At 56.1% G+C, this 24,375-nt stretch overlaps 2 protein-coding genes across 4 annotated transcripts in view; one reads left to right on the forward strand and one right to left on the reverse strand.

The window, feature by feature from the left end:
- Positions 1-462: 462 nt before the first annotated feature.
- On the reverse strand, positions 463-22,097 carry FCSK (fucose kinase). Of its 3 annotated transcripts, none has more exons than XM_087729554.1 (23): positions 21,706-22,093; positions 19,148-19,299; positions 18,887-18,937; positions 18,236-18,361; positions 16,845-16,917; positions 16,508-16,605; positions 15,565-15,645; positions 15,308-15,427; positions 14,878-15,049; positions 14,532-14,659; positions 14,148-14,249; positions 13,567-13,737; positions 12,133-12,206; positions 10,047-10,411; positions 9,632-9,842; positions 9,053-9,219; positions 7,947-8,174; positions 7,297-7,440; positions 6,363-6,482; positions 3,759-3,946; positions 1,696-1,795; positions 852-1,075; positions 463-604 (listed from the first exon to the last, which is right to left on the reverse strand). In XM_087729554.1, the coding sequence occupies exons 1-23, from the start codon at positions 22,037-22,039 to the stop codon at positions 512-514; spliced, it is 3,522 nt and encodes a 1,173-aa protein (XP_087585680.1). In that variant the 5' UTR covers positions 22,040-22,093; the 3' UTR covers positions 463-511. The 3 variants fall into 3 exon arrangements, with proteins under 3 accessions (XP_087585680.1, XP_087585681.1, XP_087585683.1); XM_087729555.1 differs by lacking the exon at positions 21,706-22,093 and adding an exon at positions 20,634-20,878; XM_087729557.1 differs by lacking the exon at positions 463-604 and having other exon boundaries at positions 913-1,075; positions 1,736-1,795; positions 21,706-22,097.
- The window catches only part of ST3GAL2 (ST3 beta-galactoside alpha-2,3-sialyltransferase 2), a 31,558-nt gene continuing 29,191 nt past the window's right edge, over positions 22,009-24,375 (forward strand). Inside the window, exon 1 of the mRNA XM_087729562.1 lies at positions 22,009-22,115. The gene's annotated coding sequence lies outside the window, so the exon portion shown is untranslated. The remainder of the gene's footprint in view (positions 22,116-24,375) is intronic.

Consider the following 24,375-nt stretch of genomic DNA (forward strand, 5'->3'; position numbering starts at 1 on the left):
AGACAACAGCTGAGTGCTGTGCTGGTTCCCCCTGACTCCCCCCCCCCCATTTCAAAGCTTGGGACAGGAAGTTGTTTTCTCTTGCCTGCAACATCTGCCCATTTGGCTGGGCCTCAGGGGCCCTCAGTTCATGTCTCCTCCTCAGTAGGCTATAATTTCTGCGATTACAAGCAATGTATTGCCACTTTGAATTTAAAAATGCACCAGACCCTCATTAGCTCTTAAGAAAGCAACCCGTGCAACCTTTATTTTGCAATTGCAAATGAATAACTGTGGGCGTTCCCAGCCAATGCACTGCTTCCTTTGGGGACCCATTTGCATGGGAAGCGCTTAGGTTTGCCAGGCTGGCTGTTGCTTGCCTCCTGCAATGGATGAACGTCCTGCTGCTTTCACCTCTTTCCAAGAATTTCGTCCACCGTTTCCTTGAGTGGGATTTGCAGCGGAGCAGAGCCGGCTCTGGTTCCTGCACCCCCTTCGTGGTGGAGGAGCAGCCCAGGACGGAGCTGCTCTTTCATGCCTCTAAAGTGTGTGTGTCCCCCAGAAGCTCCACCTTGAATCCTGCTGTGTCCACTTCCACAGTGTGGATGGTAACATTTCCAAGAACCTGAAAGGGATATATGGGTAAAGGAGCTTCGAGCGGAGCATCTTCTGCGATTCCTACCTTCGTAGCTCTCAGGCTGCTGGAGGGAGTGGTCTTCCTGTCCCTCCATGGGGGAAGCCCTGGGGCCCCCTCCACCCAGCCGCCCCCATACATTACAAGGTTTCTGTGTTGCTCTCCCCATCGCTCCCAAGCCTGCAGAGCGGTCTCTTCCTTGGAGGAGCTGTCCAGTGCGGGGACTGTGTTCACTTACAGCAGCTTCTACCAGGATCTCCTGCAAGGCCACCTGGTTCCTGGGTTCTTTGGTTACCAGGAAGAGGAAGCCCCCACCGCCAGCCCCAGCCAGGCTCTGCCCATAGACGTGGGGCTGGAGCACCTCCATGATTTGCCGGACCACCAGAGGCTCACAGCCAGGGGCCATCTCCTTCTTCTGCAGCCAGTACCGATTCATACACTGGCCCAGCAGAGCCAGGTTGCCTGGAAGGAGAAGGGGAGGAGGATAGCAGCACACACACACACACCCAGGTGCTCTCTGGAGGACGGGCGCCCAAGCACCCCCACAGCACTCAGGTCAGTCTGCGCATCCTGTCTGGGACCCACCGTGATCACTCTGCTTGGCTGTCTCCCATTCTGGAGGACTCCCCATCCACTTCTTAAGAGAATGGGGTATCTATGGGTGGGTCTCCTGGCTCCCTTCCCCAGCCAGATGTCAGCCTCCTACTTGGCCCAAGATGGCTCCACCTGGCTGCACCACCTTTGCATCCTGGGAGCTTTGCCTCCTGAAGACCCTGGATGAGGGCGGGGCCCATCTTACTCCAGCTTTTGGGTTGCCTTCCTTGAGAAAACTGGCAGTTTCTTCCTACTCCTTGCTTTCAACTGTTGCTTTTTAACCAATAAGGTTAAAGGGGTCGCTTATTTCACAATTCCTCAATTGACTTAAGAGCCCTGAAAGCCTTTCTGAAACTCCAAAGGATCTCTTCCACAAGCACAGGGACAGTCGCCCACTCTCAAAATGTGGGGGTCTCCTCTAGCCGTTCCCTGACTGGTCTGGGTTTCTGGCTCCCTTCGTGGCACAGCTTCATCTCAAGTGTGGGTACCTTGTTTAAGGGCTTGGGCACACTCCTCGGCATTGCTCACCAGGGCACTGGCAGTCTCTACCACGTTGGGCAGCCTGGCATACCAGTTCCTTAGAACATCCTGCAGAGAAACAAGGCAATGCCCTTCAGCACAAACCTCTTCCTTCTCAGATGTGTCTTTGCATTGATTGGGGGGGGGGGGCTAAGAGGCCTTGCAGTGTCCACATTCTTGAGCTTTGGGGCAGCTACAGGGAACAGTACTGCTGCCCCGAACCGCCCCCCCCCCCCCGGCGATCCACAGGTACCATGGGAGGTGATTGGGGGGGTGAAGTAGTTGGAGGCAACCAGCTGGCCATGGACCTTCCCCTGTCAACTGAACAGGCAGGTTCAGGAAGAGGCAGGACAGGGCACAATGCCTTTGCTTGGGTCCGCTTCCCAAAGGGGAAATGCGGGGGGGGGGGGAGGAGGGGGAGGTCAGACAGGGATGGGAAGTCTCCAGGGCCCACTCAAGTTAGTTTAGAATGTGAACCTAATAACAAAATATACTTAAATTCCATTGGGATAGAAATCTAATAAATAAGTAATAGTAATAATATTTTTTGGACTTCTGCATGGGCAAAAAAATGGCACGCTGTCACAAACTCTGGGATGGCAATGCGGGGAAGATCGGCAGCCATGTGTTCAGCTCAGGGCAACAACACCTCCCCGTACAAGGAGAGGGCGGGAGCCGTGGGTGCTTTGAAAAGCTGCTCCTTGTGAGGAGACTCTCAAGATCCAAAGGGAACGTAGAACTTCATTGAACCCGGGTGCAGAGACTCGGGGAGACAGTGAGCGCACAGCTACAGCAGAGCCTGCAAAGGGCCTTGAGTTTGCCCGCCCAGCACACACTATTTAAAGTTGGAAGACAATTCATAGTAAAAGATCTTTGAGCCAGCAAAGCAATCAAGCTGCCCAGTAAGTGAACCTTCATTTCAGATTTTTTATCTGAAGATAAGCAAGAATTTTAAAATATTGAAAAATAATTAAAGATTTTAAAAAAACTCACCAAGTTTAAATTAAGAAAACTGAAAGCGGGCTAAGGGAACCATTGAATTTGGATTTATTGTTTTAAAATATTTTTAAGACAAACGCATATTTCTCTGGGAAAGATTTTTATTTTAATTAATTGGGGACAATGGGCAGTGTAAAATAAAAGTTAAAGGAATGTTGCTAGATCATATGATTACTGAAGTGGATATTTTGAAGTGGATTAAAGACTTAACCATTTAGAGAAAGTTGGGTAGAGTGAATCCCTCTTTTAATTCCTTTTTCTGGATCAAAAGAGTTATTAGAAAAGTAGCGAAATTTGCAGGAAGACACTGCAGCAGTCTTCTGAGGATCAAATTGCAAAATTATCTATGCTCTCTTCTGGCATTTCAAGGCTGCTGACTTTCCTTGGAGTAGGGGTGCTGTACCAATTTTAAAGTGGCTGCTTGTGAGCAACCATGACCACAGACATTCCACTATAGGCCAAACACATGGCTGCTGATCTCAGTTCACAACTCACCAAGGTCCTCCTGGCTCTCTGCAGAGTCCTCAGGAGAGAAGCCCACCTGGCATTTTCAGAGCACGAGGCCGTCCTGTGCCAAGGAGCCTCTGCGCATCATCTAGAGAGCAGGTCTAGGCCAGGGACCAGATTCCCTGATCTGATACCTTTTGATTGGATCTAGAGAAATATGGGTAATTCTCAAGCATCACTAGTTCCAATGGATCTACTCTGAGTAAGGCTAAATCCAATTCTATTTGTCTGTTGAAGGTCTACAAATATGGCAGACAGAATTTCAAGTTTGTATTTTTCATAGAAGAAAATCTGTTCCACAATTTTGTTACAATACAAGCTGTGTGTTATTTTGGCTGTTTCTTGTAATGTTGCCACATGTGAGGCCTTCACATGTGAACTCTATAGCCTGTAACCACCTTTTCATCTAAGTGTATTGAGGGTTTGTGTACCTATCATCTACCCAAGGAAGCAGCTTTATGAGACTAAGATCTAGGAGCAAACGTGTGCAAAGTGGGGTGCTAGTCAGAAGATGCGCCTCACATACCTGGAGCAAGTTGCGAGCAAGGCGGGTCTTCCCCGTGTACAGCAAGAGCAAGTGCTGGTTCAAGGTGTGGACGAAGCCTTCCGGGGGGCTGATCTCTTCCACTTCGACCTTCAGTGGCAGCTGGGCCTTCGAGCGCCCAATCTTAAGCCCTGGGACCAGCCCACCCACCTGGTCTTGCCATCCGCCACCTGAAAAGGACAGCGCAGGGGCTCAGGCCCAGGCCAGGAAGGAAGCTCCGAGCCCAGGAGCCTCTGCTCACTGCTCCGCAGCCACCATTGGAAACGGGCAAGAGAGGCCGAGAGCAGGTCCTCCATCTCCCTTGCAGTGAAGTGAAAGTCCTGCAACCAGGGGGAGCGTGTGAGGATGCACTGCCCTTGGCAGGAATCTAAGAGGGACTTCATGGCATTTTCTCAGAAGAGAAGGGGCCTCCAGACACATCTCCTCTGATCCCCAGAGTGTCTGAAGACCTCCAGGGAACAGGCAGCTGACTCTGCCTTCCCATCACGACTTTTTGTCTCAAACATAAGCGGAATCTTGTCCCCCACCTTTTGATATCTGGCGTTCCTGCTCCAGCTCTCTGGGGCTGTGGAGAATGGGGCTCTATGGGATAATGCTTACTTCCCTCAAGGGAGCCACCTCATCTCCCCTCAGATGGATTCAACTTCCTTTAACCAGAGATAGTTTTCCCTCCTATTCAGCTAGCCTGCGTGCCTGCAACCTGCGGCTGCAGAGCCACACGCGGCTCTTTGGGCCCTTTGCTGTGGCTCCCTGTCGGCTGATCCCACCACTGGCTGCCCCACCCTCGCCCTCCCCTCCCAGTCACTCCTTGCCTGGCCTGAGAAGGTAAGGGCAAAGGCAGGGGATGGAGAAGCGGCCAGGGCTGATTCTCCGGCACCTCACTCTTGCTGGAGCTTCTTCCGGCCCTTGTTGGTGCTGGGAGAGCCTCCGTCGCTTGGGGGGACACAGAACCTGCTCTCTACCTCGAGATACTGGCCCGAACCAGCCACGACCAACGCCGCCTTCGCTAACGTGAGGGCTGGGGGAACTGCACTCCCACCCAGGGGGTCAGACCCGGAGAACTCAGAGGGCCCTCGTCAATGACACCCATCAGCCGGTCACCCCTCCCCCTCTGTAACTCTCTCTGTGTGTGTGTGTGTCTGTCTGTCTGTCTGTCTCTTCTCTCTCTCTCAGAAAGTCGAGGCTGGGCCAACCCGACAAGGTCTCCTTAGGGCTCTTCACTGCCCCTTTTCTTCTTGGCAACTTTTTGGAAATCCAGGCCGGCTGAGGAACAAGTGTAAGCCACACTGGATGAGTCCCTTCGGGTGACCCCCCCTCCTCTTGCAACCACAGCCAGCCAGAGACAGAGGCAGGGAGATAGAAGGTGAGAGAAAGAGAGAGAGAGACGGGGAGAGAGATAGAAGGTGAGAGAGACAGAGACGGGGGAGTAGGGGAGAGAGACAGAGAGGGAGGGAGATAGAAGGTGTGAGAGAGAGACAGAGAGAGGGGGGAGAGAGATAGAGACTGGAAGGGAGGTAGAAGATGAGACACAGAAAGAGACACAGAGGCAGGGAGATAGAAGATGTGTGTGTGTGTGAGAGAGAGAGACAGAGACCAAGAGAGAGAGAGACAGGGAAAGAGATACAGAGAGGGAGGGAGATAGAAGCAGAGAGAGACGGGGGGAGAAGGGGAGAGAGACACTGAGAGGGAGGGAGATAGAAGGTGTGAGAGACAGACGGAGAGAGAGGGTGGAGAGAGACAGAGAGGAAGGGAGGTAGAAGATGAGACAGAGACACAGACAGAGAGACACAGAGAGGGAGGGAGATAGAAGGTCAGAGAGAGATGGGGGGAGAGATACAGAGAGGAAGGGAGGTAGAAGATGAGACAGAGACACAGAGAGGGAGGGAGATAGAAGGTCAGAGAGAGATGGGGGGAGAGATACAGAGAGGAAGGGAGGTAGAAGATGAGACAGAGACACAGACAGAGAGAGACACGGAGGGAGATAGAAGGTGAGAGAGACGGGAGAAGGGAAGAGAGACAGAGAGGGAGGGAAATAGAAGGTGTGAGAGACAGACAGGGGGGGGAGAGATACAGAGAGGAAGGGAGGTAGAAGATGAGACAGAGACACAGACAGAGAGAGACACAGGGAGGGAGATAGAAGGTGAGAGAGAGACACTGTCAGAGACACAGAGAGGGAGGGAGATAGAAGGTGAGAGAGAGAGACAGAGAGAGAGAAGGGGAGGAAGGGAGGTAGCAGATGAGACAGAGACACAGACAGGGAGGGAGATAGAAGGTGTATGTGTGTGAGAGAGGGAGAGACAGACACAGACAAACACTCTTAAGAGTGTTTAAGGTTGCAGACCCCTGATCTAGCCTAAACTCACTTCAGGTTGTCAGTGTCCATTTTAGGCTCTGGTGCTCAGAACCAGGCAGAATATTCCACGTGGGACCTGACTAACATCACGGGCCTTTGCTCCTTGTGACCTGGACTCCTGTTAAAAACGGCCTTTGCCTTTTTAAGCAGCTGCAACACATGGGGAACTTCTCCTCCTCTTCTACTGATGCTAGGAAGGGCTGGTCAAGGCAGCAATAGGACAAACTCCTTGCCTGTGGTCAAAACCTGCTCCAAGTGCAGCACCGCATGAATGAGGGACTCTACACCAGCGCAGCGCCCAGATACGCGATAGAGGGATGCGATCACTGCACCTGCCAGGATGCTGCTTGTCCCTGTGGAAGAACGCAAAGCAACACAAATGTGGCCTAGGGAAAAGGGAGCCTCCACACGGAGGCCCCAAACGGACAACAAGGATGGCGCTTGACCATCAGATTCTCCGGGGGGGATTCAGTTCTCAAAAAACCTCAGAGCTGGAAGACCCTGATGGGGAGGCGAATCATTTGGGAAAAGCTTTGGGAATCTTCCCCAGAATTAGTTCTCAGAGCCATCCTCTACACAAAATGGCGGGCTTGGTGATCAGGGCTAACAGCCTGAGAGGGAGTAACGGGAAGAGGCAGCTGCTGCCATAATGCACAGCCTCATTCCCCCCCCCCCTTTCCCCAGGTCAGCCTGGCCAGGAACCTTTTGGACCTCTGGAAGGACCTGAAGGGCTGCTTTGGCCATCTGGCCTGGAGACATGGCCCTGCTTTCCCAGGGGCTCCTTCGCGGAAATCCGGATTCTTTTGCACGGTTTCCTTTCCCTGCATTGTTGTTTTCCTTTGGGGGAATCATTTGGCACTGTTCACGTTTTCATTATAAGCCACCCAGAATCTGGGATGGGCAGCTAGGTGGGTGGATGGATGAGGGGTCTTTGATGCTCTTATGAGCTTAGTTGTTTCTTGCAAATGTTTCATTAGCCAAACTAGGTCTCAGTGGCCAGTGCTAGTGCCAACAAGCTGAGAGAGCACCAAGGACCCCTCAATTCAACCCTGAGCTACAAATCTTCTATTTTATTGGGAATGAATGAATGATAAAGTAAAGAAAAGCAATTTCCATGGCTTGCTTGGCTCTCAACCAACCCACAGCAGGCCGAGAGCCCCCACTTACCCAAGCCCGATCCATGGGGCAGATGAGACCAGGTGTGAAGCTCAAAGCCACCTCCAAATCGTTCCTGCAGCTGTTCTCGCAAGGTTTGCGGGGACAGGAGATTAACAATCTGAGTGCAGACCAAGGCAGCTTTGAGCAAGGCTCCTGGAAGAAGAGATGGAATTGCAGCAAGGACCGGAGAGGATGGCCAGCCAAGCCCCTCAAACCTACCCTGGCCCTTTGCTTGAGAGCCCAGGTGCAAGGAATCCTGAACTGAGGAGCAGGCCAAGACCATCGGCCAAGACCAGGGAAAGATCCTGAAGGCTTCTGATGCAGGGAAAGAGGGGAGGGAGCCTAAAGGCCTCCCCCACTGGGGCACCACCACCATGACAATGTTTCAGAATAGGAGGGACAGAGCATTGGGCACGATTCACAGGGCATCTCAAATGGCAGGAGAACCAAGTCAATCAAGCTATAAAAAGGCTCTTCCCATGTCCTGGGTGTTATTCAAGTTGGGTGAAAATGCTCTGCCAAATGACATCTTGGCTGAGACACAACCTCTCCAGACTCCCCAGGACAACATGGCAACCCCCCCCCCTTTTTTGGCTCCACATTCTGATTCCTTTTTGGCTAGAGGGAGGGACAGCTGGACGGAAGAGGTAGGTTCTCACCTGGCATGTGTGGCTGGCAGTAATCCCTCAGATCCTCTAGGTCACGACAGACCAACTCCACCGCCACCTCTCCCTCCAGACTTCCACTGGTGCTGATCAGCTGCAATTCTGGTTTGGCAATGCGTCGGGCCTGGGCACCAATAGGCCTACAGCCGTCCACCAGGACAGCCACATCCACCACTGCTCCACCGTGTTCATACGTGATTGGAGGGGTATCACTCCAGCCCCCTAGAAAACACCGGTCCTGTTACCAAAGGTCATCAGATAGAACCCATTGACAAAGCTTGAGCGTCTACATCTCTTTTACAGCTGCTGGGATTTCTTGGCTCAAGCCTCACCTGGGCACACCAGGCATGATTTGGTCACAATTCTGAAACGGAGCTAGTGAAAGCTAGGAAGAACTTTGAGGCTACAAATGGTCAAGAAGGATGGGCTGGGCAGAAAGTGAAGGCTCTTGAAGGGCGTAAGATGATGCAGACTTCTTGCTGGCTTTGTCCACAGGCAGAGAATGTTGCAGAGCTGCCACTACTACAGAATGGGGGGGGGGGGGAGGTTGAAACAAAAATGGAACCCCTCTTCATTCCATGTAGAGTTTGCACACAGTGAGAAGTTGATGGTAGGAATTTCAAATTGCCTTCAGCAAGATTAGGAGGAAGAGGAGGAAGCCTGGAGAAGTATTGGCACTAGGAGTAAGTCATGTTCTCCACAACCAGCAATGATTGTTGGGCTTTAGGGCTGACACAAAACCTGGTGGCAAAACAGTCGGAGGAGTTCCTGGGGAAATAAAGTTTTGGAGAAGTTTCCTTGCGCTGCATCTCCTGCACGAGAACCAAGCAGTGGCCTGGACGGAGGACAGTCCTTGGAGATCGACGTGGCCTGAATGAGGCATCTTCTGGCCGTGGCCTGCTCAGGGCTTTCCGCACATGCCAACCCACCCCTATTAGTGACCCCAACTGCCCCTCCCAAGCTGCAGGCCCTTGCTCCTCCCAAGCTGCAAACCATACAGATTTTAGCCAGGTATTTTTAGTGCAGGGGATCAGTCTGGGCCCCAGGTGGGCCAGCTCCTCTCGGCAGGCATCCACAGAGCCTCTGCCCTTGTCACCTACCAGAGAGGTCAATCCGTGCAGGGCACTCCACTCTCACCCAGCAGCCCAGGGGAGGCAGTTCCACTTGCCAGAGGCCAATGAACTGGCAGGAGAGCAGGATGGCCCGGCGGATGAGAATCTGCTCGGCCCCCTCGTAGTGTCGGGCAGCGCGAACCAGCAGGATGGGTCTGGAAGAGGAGGGGAACCAGGCTGCTGGGAGCCTCTGGCGGGCATATCCCCTTTGGAAAGAGCCTGGAGATTGTGCTGCCCTCAGAGACACGTTCCCAAAAAGCGGAGCAATTTCCCCAGAGCCACTGGAGCATGGCAGCCCTGCTGGACCCCTCCAAGGGCCTCCTGCAAGGAAGGCTGGCAGGGGTGAAGCGTTTCTTCCCCATCCCCTGGCACATGTGCTGCACAGCCTCCCGCAAATGGCTCAGGTGCTTGGGGCAGAGCAGTAGATGCCAGCTGCCTGCCATTGGGAAGGGGTCTTTCCAGGCAGCTCTGGGGCAGACAAACAGGGTCCCCCAAGCACAGGTGTGGGAAGCCTTGGCAGATCTGCAGAGACTGCCCTGTATCTCTCCCCCATCCCCCTTCCAGTACCTGCTTAACCATTTCTTCCTCTCCACGGCAAGTGCCTTTACGCCCTGAGCGATGTCTCCCTTCTCCAGTTGCTGGAAGGCAGTGGCCCAAGCAAGGTTGGCGGTGGGGCCACTCCGTAACCCCCCCTCTCCTCTGGCCATGCAGCCCAGGAGATCTGCGATGCAGGCCAGGGCCCGAGCAGCAACCCCCAGATCCCCAGCGGTGGCAGCCACTAGGGAGGAAGCAGAGCCAAGAGTTCTCCCTCTCCTGCCCCATTGGCACACACGTCCCCCCAGGGGCCTGGGCAGAGGGCTGGGCCAAAGGACATTCTTCCCCCTCCAACCTCCTAGGGTGGCCTGGCAAAGGAACAGGCTTGGCCTGAGACAGAGGCCGGCAAATGGGGGGATTTGTAGGAACCCCAGACACGCTTCCTTACCCTGGTCCAGTGTATCCAGCAGAGCCTCCCCAAAGCCCTCCAGGACAGCCGAGCGGATCAGGGGCAGGAGGCTGCAATTCCTCTGCTCCCTCAGGACCCGCTGGATTTTGCGCTGGGCCTGTAGGAAAAAGAGGGCCCTGCGGGAGGCCAGTTCGGCCTCCTGGTCCAGACAGGCCCTCATCTCCTCCCAGGACATGCGCCAGGCCTTCCTCCAGGACTGCAGCTGCTGCGGCTCTGGAGAGCCCAAGAGCCACAAGAGGTCCCCGAGGCCCAGGGTCTCCGAGAAGCAGAGCACAGGGAAGAGACAGGCGTTCAGCAGGCAGCGCTTCTCCCGTGGGACGTCTGGCCTCCACAGGTCCTGGCTCCTGCTCAGGGGAGAACACAGGGGAAGCCGGTGGCAGTGGCAACGCAAACCCTCGGCTCCAGAGCAAGGGCCAGCCTGGCAGAGGAATAGATGGGGCTGCCCTGCTGCTGGGGGCTAGGCTGGCCCCCTGAGAGCAGGGCAGAGGCCAAGGCTGCCAAGAGCCAGGGCCTGAGTCTGCCAGCCTTCACCTCTCTGACCAGGGTTAAAACTGCATGTTTGCTAGCCAGTGTCTGTGTGAGGAAGAGAGGAGAACTTTCTCTCAATCCCCCAAAGCAAAGGGAAAGGTTCCCCTCGCACATATGTTCTAGTCGTTCCCGACTCTAGGGGGTGGTGCTCATCTCCGTTTCAAAGAGCCAGCGCTGTCTGAAAAGGTCTCTGTGGTCATATTGCCGGCATGAGTCAACACCCAAGGCGCACAGAACACTGTTCCCTTCCCACCTAAGGTGGCTCCTGTTTTCCTACTTGCATTTTTACGTGCTTTTGAACTGCTAGGTTGGCAGAAGCTGGGACAAGTCATGGAAGCTCCCTCCGAAAAGCAGCACTAGGGATTTGAACTGCCAAACTGCTGACCTTTCTGATCGACAAGCTCAGCGTCTTGGCCACTGAGCCATCGCGTTCCTCAAAAACAAAGCCAGGGTACTGGAACCCAAATGAAAATGTATCACAGGAGTCTTCTAATCATTGCCACAACCACAACGTATCTCTCTTGTTTAGCTTGCAATTGCGTGGTGAGGTGCAACCCCCCCCTTTTTTTTACTTTCTCTCTGCAGTCCCCCCTGCGCCCCCACCTGGGGATGGGTCAAAGAGTGGGCCTAGGGGAGTAGTTGATAGTTTCTGCATGGCTCTGCCTGGTCCCCTGAAGACTACTTGCTCACCCAGGGGCTAAATAAGTTTGTTTCATTTATTAAATTTCATTTATTAAATTTATAGGCCGCCCAATCCCGGAGGACTCTGGGCGGCTTACAACGAAAGAAGAAAAAAGAAAAGCAAAATAAGTAAAAAAATAGTTTAAAATTCACAATACACATACCTTCTAATCGGGGCTGGACCTTAACCCTAATGTCAACAGCCCCAGGCCTGCCGGAACAGCCAGGTTTTAACGGCTTTCCTAAAGGCCATGAGAGTGGGTAAGGTCTGGACCTCTGGGGGTAGCTGATTCCACAGGGTCGGAGCAGCCAGAGAGAAGGCTCTCCTCCGGGGGCCTGCCAGCCAACACTGTCCGGCTGACGGTATCCGAAGGAGGCCCACCCTGTGGGATCTTATTGGCCGTTGGGAGGTGTATGGCAGTAGGCGGTCTTGCAGATAGGCTGGTCCTAAGCCATGTAGGGCTTTAAAGTTGCAGGTTTTGTTTCCTTTCTGGGCCAGAGTTCTTCAAAGGTTGAAAAAAAGACCAGATTCAAATCCATCTGTCCCTGCAGGGCCCAGTGCAGCCCCCATCCTGCAGCTGCTTCCAGGAGAGGCTCCTGGAACTCTTCTCTCCCTGCAGCTGCCAGTTCTTGGAGAGTCTCCAAGAAGATTCCTCCAAGCTCTCCAAGGCCCTTAACCAGTTGACCCCGGGTTCCTCCTCGCCCCCACAAGTGCCTGGTATCAAACAGAACCCACAACTTCCCCGCCTCCGAGTAACTGGGCATCCCACTGCTCTTTGTGAGCCTAGCGGGCTGCATCCACAGGCAGGATTGAGGAGGTCTTGGAGTATCATAGCCTCACCGAGATGACACCTACCGTATTCCAGTCCGGTGATACAAGGCTGCCCATGGCAAGTTCAAGAAGGTGCCATTCTCTTCAGTCGCTGTAGTCTGTGGAAAATGATCTCTGTCTCAGAAGTAGCAACCCACTTTGAGGAATGTGTGACTGTCTCTGCTGGGAGACTCATCGGCTTCCTTGTGCAGGTAGCCGGCTGCTGTGAACACTGGCTGCTCAATGAGGAGGGCCAGAGAAGCTGAGCCAGCTTCTCTACATACTGCTAAAACCCTTGTGTCTGTAACCTTTACCTGGATGAAACCATACGAACTGAAATTTGGCAAATTTTACAAAATATTTTATAAATTTATGACATGGCATAAAATGTCATAAACGTTTCCTCTGCTGATGTTTGGCTACACTATACACTTCAGCGGTGGCTGCTTTTAAGGCAGAAACAGTCTCTGAAAGTACCCCTGAATTTTGAAGAACTTTCCCAGGGCATTAGAAGCTCTGCCATTGTTGAAAGCCCTGAGAAGGAAATCTCTCTGAAACCACCATTCAGGATTTGGTTTGTTCTTACGGACAGCTCAGGGGGCTGAGAAGGTGGGAACTTGCAGAAATTCATTTCATTTCATTCATTTCATTAATTAGTTTTGTATGCCACCCGCTCTCGGAAGACTCCGGGCGGCTTACAATAAAAAGGGAGGGGGGAACATATAAGACAATACAACAATTTAAAAGTACAGCAACATTCATAACTTAAAGTGGGGCTGGATACTTCAACAGCCCCAGGCCTGCCGGAACAGCCAGGTCTTAATAGCTTTACGGAAGGCCGGAAGGGTAGTAAGGGTCCGGATCTCAACGGGGAGCTCGTTCCAGAGGGCCGGAGCTGCAACAGAGAAGGCCCTCCCCCGGGGAGTCGCCAGCCGACATTGGCTGGCAGATGGAATCCGGAGAAGGCCAAGTCTGTGCGATCGAATTGGTCTTTGGGAGGTAATTGGCAGGAGGCGGTCTCTCAGGTAGCCAGGTCCGATGCCATGTAGGGATTTAAAAGTAACGAATAGCACCTTGAAGCGAGTCCGGAGACCAATGGGCAGCCAGTGCAAATCGCGGAGGATGGGTGTAACGTGGGTGTACCTAGGTGCACTCACAATCGCTCGCGCGGCTGCATTCTGGACTAACTGAAGTCTTCGAACACTCTTCAAGGGCAGCCCCATGTAGAGCGCGTTACAGTAATCCAGTCTTGAGGTGACGATGGCGTGAGTGACTATCTGAAGGGCCTCCCGGTCCAGGTAGGGTCGCAATTGGTGCACCAGGCGAACCTGGGCAAAGGCCCCCCTGGTCACAGCCAACAAATGATGTTCTAATGTCAGCTGTGGATCCAGGAGGACTCCCAAATTGCGAACCCTCTCTGAGGGGCGTATGATTTCACCCCCCAGGCTAAATTCCTCCAAATGAGCATCTTGCACACACCTGCCAGTCATCGTGACGTCCACTCAGAGTGAATACTTTGCAGCTCATGTGTCTCAGCCGGATCAGATGTCCCTGAATGACAACGTCCTGAAGTACGTGGCTTCTGAGGGCCACGGAGGAGGCCCCATCTAGCCCTGTGAGGAGGCAGCCGGAACGGATGTGCAAGGGGCCCTGGAGGAAGTCCAAGCAGCCATCCGTCCTTGCTCAGAAGAGGTTACACAAGTGGTCAAAGCACCTCTTGAAAGAGGCCCCATCCACACCCCTCATTCTTAGGAAGTGAAATTGGGGGGGAGGGGGGGCTTGTTCCAGACCTGCAAGAGAGGCTTCTCCCAGGGACTCTCTGGGAGAGCACGGCATCAGCCCAGGATGCTTACAGGCTCTAGTGGTGGATCAGCTGCACGGAGGCATCCCTTACAAGGCCCCCTGCACCAGGGGCAACCTTGGGCCTTTCCTCTCAGGTTCTGCCCAGTCCTGGCCCACATCTGTGGGCGATCTCTGGCATTAGCCCCTCTTCTGCACCAGCCAGAGGTAGTCTAGAAACACTTGGTGCCAAGGGGGGACAAAGACCACCATCCACCTACCTCCAGGCTGCAGTGCTGGATGACGTTCCCTGGCCCCACAACCACAGCACCCTCCAACAGGCAGTTGGTGAGAGAGCAGCCTTCCTCCAGTAGACGCGGCTCCTGCATGGCACAGAAGGGGAAATGCCAGAAAATCTCTCCCACTCCCAGAGAGCTCTGGGGGGAACCGAGAACCAGCTATTCCCTCTGCCCTCCTCACAGGAGAGCGTGAAGAGGGCAAGCTGCAAAGAGGGACTTGCCTCCTCAACAGGAATTGGGGTGCGAGGAGGATTATTTTTCCCGATTGCTGATTGCATGCAATACCATCTGCCTTCCGACTCCTGCCACTCCCGTTTCCTAGCCAAGAGGCCACATCCACAAGGAAAAGGCTGGATGGGAACTTACATCCACAGTGGAATGGGCCACCTTGTAGAAATCCCTGCTGTGGGCATCACCCAGCTGAGAGGTGAGGTGGTAGATGTGCTCACTGGCGGATGAGGTCATGTAGTCATAGGTGCCATCAGGGAGGTAGGCTGGGAAGAGAAGGACTTCATGAACCTGCCAGCTGCTGTCACCGACTCAAGGCCCTCAGGGGCCTAGTTCTGCCTGCCAAACTAGGGAGACTTTGGCCCTCCCTGGGAGGCAGGCCTCTCACCCTTCCCATTCTCCCCGCCCCTCCCCCTCCCCCTCGGCTAGGGTTCCAGATCATCTCCTCTCCTCCTCAGCACCAGGCATGCGATGGGAGACTCACCCATTGTGAGTGGCAGCTTGCGGAGAGTCTTCCACAGCACAGTGCGGGCACTCCGAGCTGCCCCAGAGCTCTGGGCATCTCCTTCCCCCGTCCCTGTTCGGCGTCCAGCTACAAAGGCCTCCTCCGTCACTGCCTGGGCCATGCAGAGGAGCAGGTCAAAGAAGAGAGATAGCTGGGGAGAGAAGAGAGTCATCACCCGGAGAAAACCAGGTGCCAGGCTGCATGTCGGTCTGATTGGGGAAAGATGGCGCCCATCAGAGGCTGCCTCCTAGTCTGTAACTCCCCCTCCCTCCCCCCCCAGTTTGGGATCTTCCCCAGGGAGACCAAGTGGGAGTGGGAGGGTGCCCTTCCCTTGGCTGCCTTCCCACGCCTGCACCCAAACCTAGGGGGGCTCCTTTTGGCCCACCCAGCCCAGGCAGGGCTTCCCCACCTGGAGGGCCGGGGCTCCCGAGTCCAGCCCCATGTAGGTGCAGGCGTTGAGTGGGGGGATGACATGGGTGGCCAGAAGCTGCTCTGCCGCTCTGGAGGAGAAGAAGACGACCCCGCACACCTGCCAGAGAGAATTGGGGGCAGCTCTGGCTTTGTGGGTCTGAGGCCGCCGCCCCTCCCCCCCCCCCGTGCCAGTCCCCAGGGTGAACTCAGCCACATCCCTACACAAAATCCCAGCCCCACCAAGCTCCCACTCACCAGGGGGACTTTTCCATCTGGCCCCAGGCACCGCTGGATCTCCTCCTCTGAGCCCTGGTGGAGGATGTCTTGCACCACCGCCTGTGGATGCCCAAGGGCTGAATTAGACATGGCTGGTCCTCCTGCCGGACTGGGGGTGGGGGTGGGGGGCGAACTGCAGGTTGTGGTTCCTCTGACACTGCTGGCAGGGGAAGCACCCAGGCAGCCCCGGAGGGGGGCAAAGGGGCTGCGCCTCTCAGGCAATCCCTGTTGGGCCCATCCTTAGGCTGCATGCCCCACCCCAAAGGCAGGAAAGAGCTACCAGGAGGAAGGGTCAGTGCCGGGATAGGATCCCAGGAAGAAAGCAGGGGAGAGGGCACACACTCCCCTCCAGGACCCTCTGCCCTCCCCTCCTTGGGAAGGCCAGAAACAGCCCTGCCTCGCCCAGCCAGCAACATCTGGGCAGCCAAAGAAAAGAGTTGTTTCCTTTTCCAGGCAACCTGAGCAAGCCCCCCCCCCCCCAAGCTGCCCCCAGGTGCCCCATAGGAGCCTCTCGGACAGCCTGGACTCCAGACTGCTTGCCGGGAAGGCAGGAAGGCCAGAAGCACCCTGGGTCTCCCTATTGGGGCTGAGGGGCTTATCTTGAGACTGTGATCCCCTCACATATTTCATGATAAAACTCAGCTCTTATTTAGACTCCAAGCCCTCTTTTTGTTACCTCTGAGTTGGCTGAATCCCTAGCAAATAACGGGGACTTTTTCTTACGGCCCAGACAGAGTCCGTCACTATTTTGATCTTACTTGACGTTATACTCTTGTTAGCCGCCTTTGGCCGGAGGTGGCACTTTAGAGGCAAACCTTTCTAATTGCACAGGGAAAGCCGGGAGAAGCCTCTGCGTTGAAGATTATGAGGAGCAGGAAGGAAGTGCCACCCCGCCTACATAAGCAACCTTCCTGGGGGGCACCTGAGAATCCACAGAGTAGATGCCATGGTGCCTGGCATAGGAGACGCTGGCGGGCACTGCAACCACTTTCACCCCCTGGAAGTTCCGCCAGTCGATTTCTGCAGGGTGAAATGGGCTTCCTCAACCATCCAGCCCCCCCCCCTCTGGGAGCCGTCAAGCCCCACAGATCTTCTCAGCGGGAAACAGGGCCCCCCAGCAGGTCCTTTGAGGCCAGGAGGCCCAGCACGGGGCCCTTCCCTCCTCCAGTGGCCCCTCCCACTCCTGCCTCTGGGATCAAGGCAGGGCTGAGGGCCCCTCTGCAGAAGAGGGCCACCCCCTGCCCTGCAGGCAGACTCACCCGCCGTGGCAGGGACCGTCAGAAACATATCCGTGCTGGAGACCCACACGCCTGGGGGAGAACCCTTGCAGACCTGCAAAAGAGTCAAGAAGGAAGGGAGCACCAGCAACTGGGCAGCTGCCCCGGAGGCCTTCAGAAGGGACAGACGAGTCCAGTTGACCCAAAACACACGGGATCCATTTGGGGCCTGGGATAGCCTGGTCCCAACATCCTACAGATCTCCCAACACGGCACACACCACACGGTGTTCTCATCACAACAAGGGACTGATGTTAATATTTCCCATCTCCAGAGCTCATCACTGCTGCCTCAAAATAAAAACAGATCTAGTGCATAACAATTACTGGGATCCCCAGATTACAAGTGCCAACTTGGCAACAGATTCACAGCTCTGGCATGGAAGCTGCGACCCACCCAACCGAGCCCATTTCGCTAGCAGGCTCACACAACCAGTTCTCTGCAGAGCAAACAGCCCCCCTTGCCAGGTGGATGGTGCTCTACACTCTAAAGGGCAGAGCTCTGAGAGAGAAGGGCGCCCCAAGGTGCGGCTGGCCCCCCGCCTGCCACTTTTTCAAAGAAGAATGTGGTTTTCTCAGCTGGCCTGGGGCCCAGAATGGAGCCAAGGGCTGATTGGACTGTGCTGTTGATTTATTCTTTATTGGGAAAAATACGTAATATTGCCAACTACATGCTCATGGCAACTCAAGATGGCTTATAGGAAATAAAAACACAAGATAAAAGAAAGAAAAAGTAAAAATAATAAAATAATAACCACCCCACCTCCGGTGACAACACACAGTCATGTCAGCCATTTAATGGCTGCTTCTGGGTCCCCCAGGCCCACTGACAGACTCACGTCTTCAGGGCATTCTGAAAGAGGGGGCACTGGTCTAACTCCCAGAGGGATGATGTGCCAGAGAGAGGGAGCCATCACGGAGAAGGCCCCCCTTCTGCATCCCACCAGATGTACCTCCTATGGGGACGGGACGCACAACATGCCCAGCCAGGTCACTTTATACAGGCCTGGTTGCCCGGTTGCTGCTTTCCGGCTCCAGGTATAAGCCTGCCAAAGGTAGGCCTCCTTTTAAAGTAGGCCAGGCGTGACTTGTGATGAGCGTCTCTAACTGCCAGCACAGACATCCGATCATGTCCCTGTTCTTGGCAGAAGTCAAACCGGGACCCTTCACAGCCCCCGTTGACATCAGGTCAGATGCACGGATGGTGGTCTTCAGCTTCCCCTCCTGGAGGGACCCCAGAAAGCTCTGGCCCCCTCTCAGCCCTTGCCAGCCCAAGGGGGGGTCTCTCTGCAACTGCAACCCCCACCCTCCTCCAGCTGCTCTGCCTGACCTTCTCTCCCCAGCAGCAGCACATCTCCCCCCACCACCACTCACCCGCTCAGTCAAGGTGGCCAGAAGCCGGTCCAAGTGGCAGGCAAGCGCCTCGGTGGGGGCCGCAGGGTCTTCGAGGGGGAGGCAGAGGAATGCACGGCTGCAGTCATCAAAGAGAAAGTCCCGACCCTGCGGGGAGGATAACACGTGTCCCCTGAGCTGGGAGGGAGCAAGCCTAGAAACCCACAGGCTGTCAGCCCCAAGCCCCACATCCCAACGTGTGTGTGTGCGTGTGTGTGTGTCCACTTGGCTATAGAAACAAAGTTGCCGTGATTTGCAGGTCAACCCAACAGCAGGGCAGCCCTTGAGTAGCAGCAGACAAAGAAGCTGGGCCAGGCAGGACCAACAACCTCTGTGTGTGTGTATGTGTGGTGGGGAGTCCATGACACTCTTGGCCTTCAGGGCTACCACTCTGCTATGATCTCTAACTGAGCGTTTGCTCCTTTTCTGCTTCTGATACTCCCATACGTTTGGAACTGGAGTGGGGTGGGGGTCCTTCAGCCTGAGCAGAGGCCCAAGGCAGGACACCGGGAAGCAAGTGCATGCACCCCATTCTCTAGTGGGGGCCAGGAACCTGCTTCTTCCTAGACAGGCTAAGCGGAGGCCGCACAAGCACAAAATCCAGCAAAGCAGGGAGAGATTCTCTGCACTCACCATGTGCAAGACGAGAATCCTGGCCTCTTGCAAGACGTCAGCAGTGACCACCTGGAGCAGCAGAGAGGAGAGCCAGATGAACTTGGGCCAGAGGCACCCCAAACTGAGGTCCAGAGTGGGGGGGTCTCACAAATGGACTCCAAGCCCACCGTAGGAGGAGTGCAGTCAGGAGGCAGGTTTTGCTGACTTGCTGGGGGTCTCCAACAGGAGCAGGAGCTAAGAGGGCGGGTGAACTGGGGGTAAAGATGTTGGGGTGCTTACCGTATAACCTGCCCGAGCACTCAGGTGTTCTGCCGCCACCAAGAGAGCATTGAGTGTAGCCCCTCCACTGCCCACCTGGGCTTTGGGGTCTTCCACAGTGAGCAGGATGGTCCCTTGGCCCAGGGAGCCTCTGTCTCTGCGGATCTCCAGCTCTGGAAGGCAAACAAAGGATCACCCAGTTTGTGCGGCGTTTGGGCACAACCAGCCCCACAAGGAGGCTACTGATTGCCCAGGAAGCTCCAGTTGAGATGCCACAAGGGCACCCCACCCCCAAGGGCAGGAACAGTAAAAAGGCTTCCTGGACATCAAGGTGAGCTCCCAGCCTCACTGGAGCCCTTTCACCCTCCTGTCCATCTGGCCTGGGTCATCAAAGATCGTCCTTGCAACCTGGCAGGGTAGAACTGATGGGTCAAAACTGTTTTATCCCCCTTTAAGCAAGAAAGAAGTTGAGGAAAGGAGCAGGTGACTGCGTGGCAGAGACGGCCTGCTTTTCATGGGGAAAGGAGGGGCCCCGAGGGGGGAGAGCAGAAGTGGGCAGCCGCCCTGGGAGGAAGAAGAAGAAGCCGCTTGGGCCTTGGGGAAGACACAGGACAGCCAGGCAGGATCTGACCAAGCAGCCTCTTCCTCACGACCATTCCCTTTTTTCTTTTTAATTTTTTTTTATTTACAAACATGTAAAATACACATACACAAAATTTAGATGTACACCACATTTACACAATACAATTCGAACAGGAACTTCCTGTTCTTTTTTTTTTTTGAATTTTTTTATTGTTTTAAATAAACTGAAATTATTTAAACGTGCTTTTATCTGATATCATTTGCATTCAAAAACACAACCACCTACTGGCATTCATAAGTCATAATCATTGTTTCATTCCCTTGGGCAGGGAGCAGCCAGAGCCCCGGGCCTAACAGCAAGCAGGAGACGGAGACCCCTGATGGCTGCCCCCCACCTCCAATCTGGGCTCCCCCCAGGGCCCCTCTCCCCCTTTAAAACCAGGAGCCACCAGGTAGTTTTCTCTGGCCTTTTGGGGGTCTCCTTCAGCTGCCATGGAGCCCGGAGAGGGGCGGCTTCTCCTGCAGCGGCGGCGTCCTTGCGCCTTCCCTGCCCGCACACTGCCCCTTCCTCAGCCCAAACGGTCTTCGTGCCCAGAGGGGCTGCAGCCGCGGGCGAGGCTCCCCCACCCCGCTCTCTTCAGCTGGCCTGCGCTGAGCAGCTGGGAGCTCCTGAAGGAGAAGCGGCTCGGCTCCCCACGGCCGCTCGGCCTTTCGACCATCCGAAAGGGATCATCGGCGCCGCCTCCGCCGTGGCCGGCCCTACTTGCCCCAGGCCAGATTCGGGGCAGCCGGGAACCCAGCTGCCCGCCCGCCCTGAGCAGCCCCTCCAGAAGCCGCGGGGCTCTGTCGGGCGGGGGCGTCGTCTTCTCCCCAAAGGCGCCCGGCGCCCCTTCGCTTCCTTTCGTCGGGGGCGACTGCCTCTCACCTCTCTGGAAGGCGAAGGCGCTGTCCTTGTGCTGGCAGGTCAGGACCACCACCGTCCAGTCTGCGGCCATCCCGCCCGCCAGGGCCGCCCCGCGGGGAGCGGCGTTCAGGGGCGCTTCGGAAGCGGCGCTCGGCGAAGTGCAGCGGCCTCGCGCTGGCCCTTTACAAGGCTGGGCAGGCCGGGAAATGCAGTCCGCCGCCCCGAGGCGGAGCCGCTTTAAGGGGCGGGCGGGAGTGTGCGATCTCCCCCCCCCCGGTCCGTCCCCCAAGATTCCCGGCGCCCCGCCCACCGCCGCCGCCCCCCCCCCCCGGCTCCGGCCAAGGCGGCCCTGGAGAGGGGCGAGGAGGAACTTGGAAGACTTGGCCACATTCCGTCCCCGGCTCGCTCCGAAGGTTAACGCGGAGAGTCGGATGGAGAGGTGGAAAAACGTCCGCCCGACGCTTCGTGCCTTGTTCCCCCGACGCCCGCGGCCACAACGAGAGGCGGGAGGCCAGGCGAGGCAGGACAAGCCGCTGCTTCCCCAGCCTGGCCCGGCTGCATCGGGCGGCTATGCTTCCCTGCGGGGGAACGGCCGATGAGTCCCATAGCGCCCCCCCCCCGCCCGGTACAGCCCAGGGTCACTCCGCCCAGCCTGCCCGACAGGGAGGCGCGCCGGGCCGGAACGCTGGCCAGTCATGCACAGCGGTTGGGGGCTCAGCCCGGCCCGAGTGTGAGAGCCGAGCGAAGCCTCCCGTGCTTTAAGGGACCTGGTGGTTTGCCTGCAAGGTGTGAACTGGGCTTCTCCCAGGGAGGGGCGGAAGGAGGCGCCGGGGGAGCCCCACAGCCAAACCCGGCCTGGCCGCCTCCAGCGGAGTCTCCCTCGGGGAACAGCCGCGTGATTGAACCCCCCCGGCCGCCTCGCCGCCCTTCCGCGGCTTTCCCAGTGCAGACGGCCGCCTGTCCGGCTCCCCGCCCCGCGCCTCCAGCCACGGGAGAGGGAGGTGCCCCAGCAGAAAGGCCGACCGAGGAGGGGGCTTCCCCAGCCAGGATCACCCGCCACCTTATCTGCCGTCTTGGCCACGCCGGCAGCTACCTTGCCAGGGCGGCGTCTGGGGGAGCCGCACTCTCGGGACTCGGAGCCCATCGGGCCGCGCGCCAAACCCTCCCGGCTGACGGGCGGGGCTCCAGACGGCGAGCGCCCGCCGCGGGGTCGCGCTTCCCTTGCTGCGCAGCTTGGACGGGAGGGCCGGACGGCGCCGGGCTGGCTGGGACCCGCGGGGCGGGCAGAGCGGAGCCGGGCGGCGGGGCGCTGCTTCCCTCGGCCGGCATCGGCTCCGGAGGCCGGCGGAGGCAGAGCAGCCCGGCCCCCGCCCGCTGACCCCCGATGCAGGAAGCGGAAGACCCCCGCCCGGCGCCCTCTCCTCCATCCGGGCTCGCGCCGCGCCCTTCCCCGGCGGACGCCAGCTCCTCGCTCTCGGCTGGCTGCGCGGCGGCGGCTCTCCGGTAAGCGGGGCGAGGGGTGGGGTGCCGCCTTCGCGGGAGAGATGCCGGGGAGACGGAGCGCGCCGCCTGCCTCCTCCGCTGCCCGGCGAGCGCCCGTATGGCTCGCGCGCCGCAGCTGCAACTGCAGCCGGCGCAGGAGGCCCGGGGAGGCTTGGCGGGCGCCGCTGCGGCTCGAGCTGCGGGAAGGGCGCCGCCGCCTCTCGTGGCTTTGGCCGCTGAGGCTGGCCGGCGGGAGGCGAGGTCCGCGGCGGATCGCGAAGGCCTGGCGGGGCTGAACGCGGGGGGTCGCGGCCGGGCGCCCAGGCTGAGTTGCTCCGCCGGCCTCCCTGAGCGGCGGTGTCCTGCCGGCTGGGGGGTCGGCGCTTGCAAGGGATGCCCCCGCAGGGACCCGAGCGGACGGAGCCTCCTTCCCGCAGCCCGCGCGCGCCTGGCTCGGCCTCGGAAGCCCCCGGCCGCTTCCCCCATCGGCCCCGCGGAAGGGTCGTCCGGCTGGGTCGGCGCCGGCTCCTGAACTGACGGCTTCTCGTGGCTGCGCTTCCCTTTTGTGTCGGGGCTGAAAGGACTAAAGAAGGATCGGGGAGGCTGCCCGGCAGATGATGGGCGAAAGGCTGGGCACAGACTTCCAAGATGGGAGGGGCATAATGGTGATGTGCCCCAGAATAGGATGGAAAGCAATGCTCGCCCCCAGGGGAGAAAAGGGGAGAAAAGGCTGCTGTGAGGGACAGACGACCTGGAAGATTATGGAGCTGAAGGTGTTGTAGAGGGGGCACCTGCAGAAAAGGGTGTGTGTTTGTGTGTGTGGCGTTTGTCGAACTGGGGGAGAAGCAGTGTGCCTTGGCTGTATCTGTGTCATTGGGAGAATGCTGTGATTGTGACATTGCACAAATAGAAAGTTATCATGCGTTAAAGGTTGATGGAAAAGTATTAGGCAGGATTCTGATTCAAAGGTTCGAAGAGGCAAAGTGAACACTTCAGCAGGGCAGACCAGATTGATGCCTGGCAGGGGTTGTGAAACACATAATTGTGACTTGGATGCTTGTGAAATATATTAAGCAGAATGAAGATCTGAAAATTAATGTGTCTAAGACTACAGAATTTGTGCTTGATGGGAAAAATATAACAACGGATTGGCCATAAATATGGACAAACTAAGAATTGGATTTGTATCCCTTGGTGAAGATGGGAAAAGGGACACATACATTTTTAAATGGGCAAATACTTAGTAGGATAGTTTGTGGTCTCTGGCAGGGAATGGTTATTATTGATTAATCAAATTGGTACAACCATCCGTGTTTTATTGTCTGCTTGGGAACATTTTCAGGAAACATAAATGCTGTGGGGAAGGGGCAAGCAGATGGGATGTGGTTTAAGGAAGGACCCCTTGCAGTGCAAGAGGTGAATGTTGGTTAGTCTTAGGTGAATTTCCTTTTCTTTTGAACCTTTAGACTTTAACAGCTTTGGCTTTTTCTTCCTTGTTCTCATATAAAGTTTCTTTCCCTGAAACAATGGAACAGCACGAGGTAGATGGTTGCAGGCTGCCTAACATCCCTTGGCTAACATCCCTTGGTCACCGGCAACTGTTTTCAAGCCCAGCTTAGTAGAGTGTGTGAATCCAGCTATTGGTGCTGCATGTCCTTGATATCCTGAGTAGAAGGTTTGTTGGGAAAAGCCCCCCCCCCCCAAGACTGACATCTCAGGAGAACAACCGAGAGGCCCACCCACCCTTCATTCGGGGGAGGGGGGGTCTCTGCCCAGAAGAATGTTTGGGATTAATAGGAAACATTTTCATGAATCCCAGGGTTCAGATCTCTCTGATCATAGCTGGGCCAGCACTAAGGGAACTCATGGTCCTATGGAGCAGTGCCAATCCTTCCCCTCCCAGCTGAAGAACATGGAGCTTGAACAAGGGGGAACTTCCCCTTCCCCGAAAGAGCTGCATTCACACATTACACTAAGCCATGGGTTTGGTGATTTGAATAAGCCACAATAGCTTTTTCATACAACACACTAAACCATAAGGTGTGGTTTGCACATCCCATTGGCTAACCCAAAACCAAACAAACTGCATTAAATCTTATTAACCAGTTTACAGAACAAAGCTATGAGGTGGTTTTTGGTTTTACCTTTGCAATTAGCCCTGGTTCACAGCATGGGTGTCTGTGGCAGGGAGAGCTGACCAGATGTGCCCCCTGCCTCACAGACTTGTGCCCAACCTTGTTGGTATCCATCTGGGGGTGTGCGTGTGCAGGGTGGATTTTGC

The sequence above is a fragment of the Thamnophis sirtalis genome, unplaced genomic scaffold (assembly GCF_051295495.1).
Source record: "Thamnophis sirtalis isolate CommonGarterSnake01/CBP01778 unplaced genomic scaffold, rThaSir2_p1.2 scaffold_14, whole genome shotgun sequence".
In the NCBI taxonomy this organism is placed as follows: Eukaryota; Metazoa; Chordata; class Lepidosauria; order Squamata; family Natricidae; genus Thamnophis; species Thamnophis sirtalis.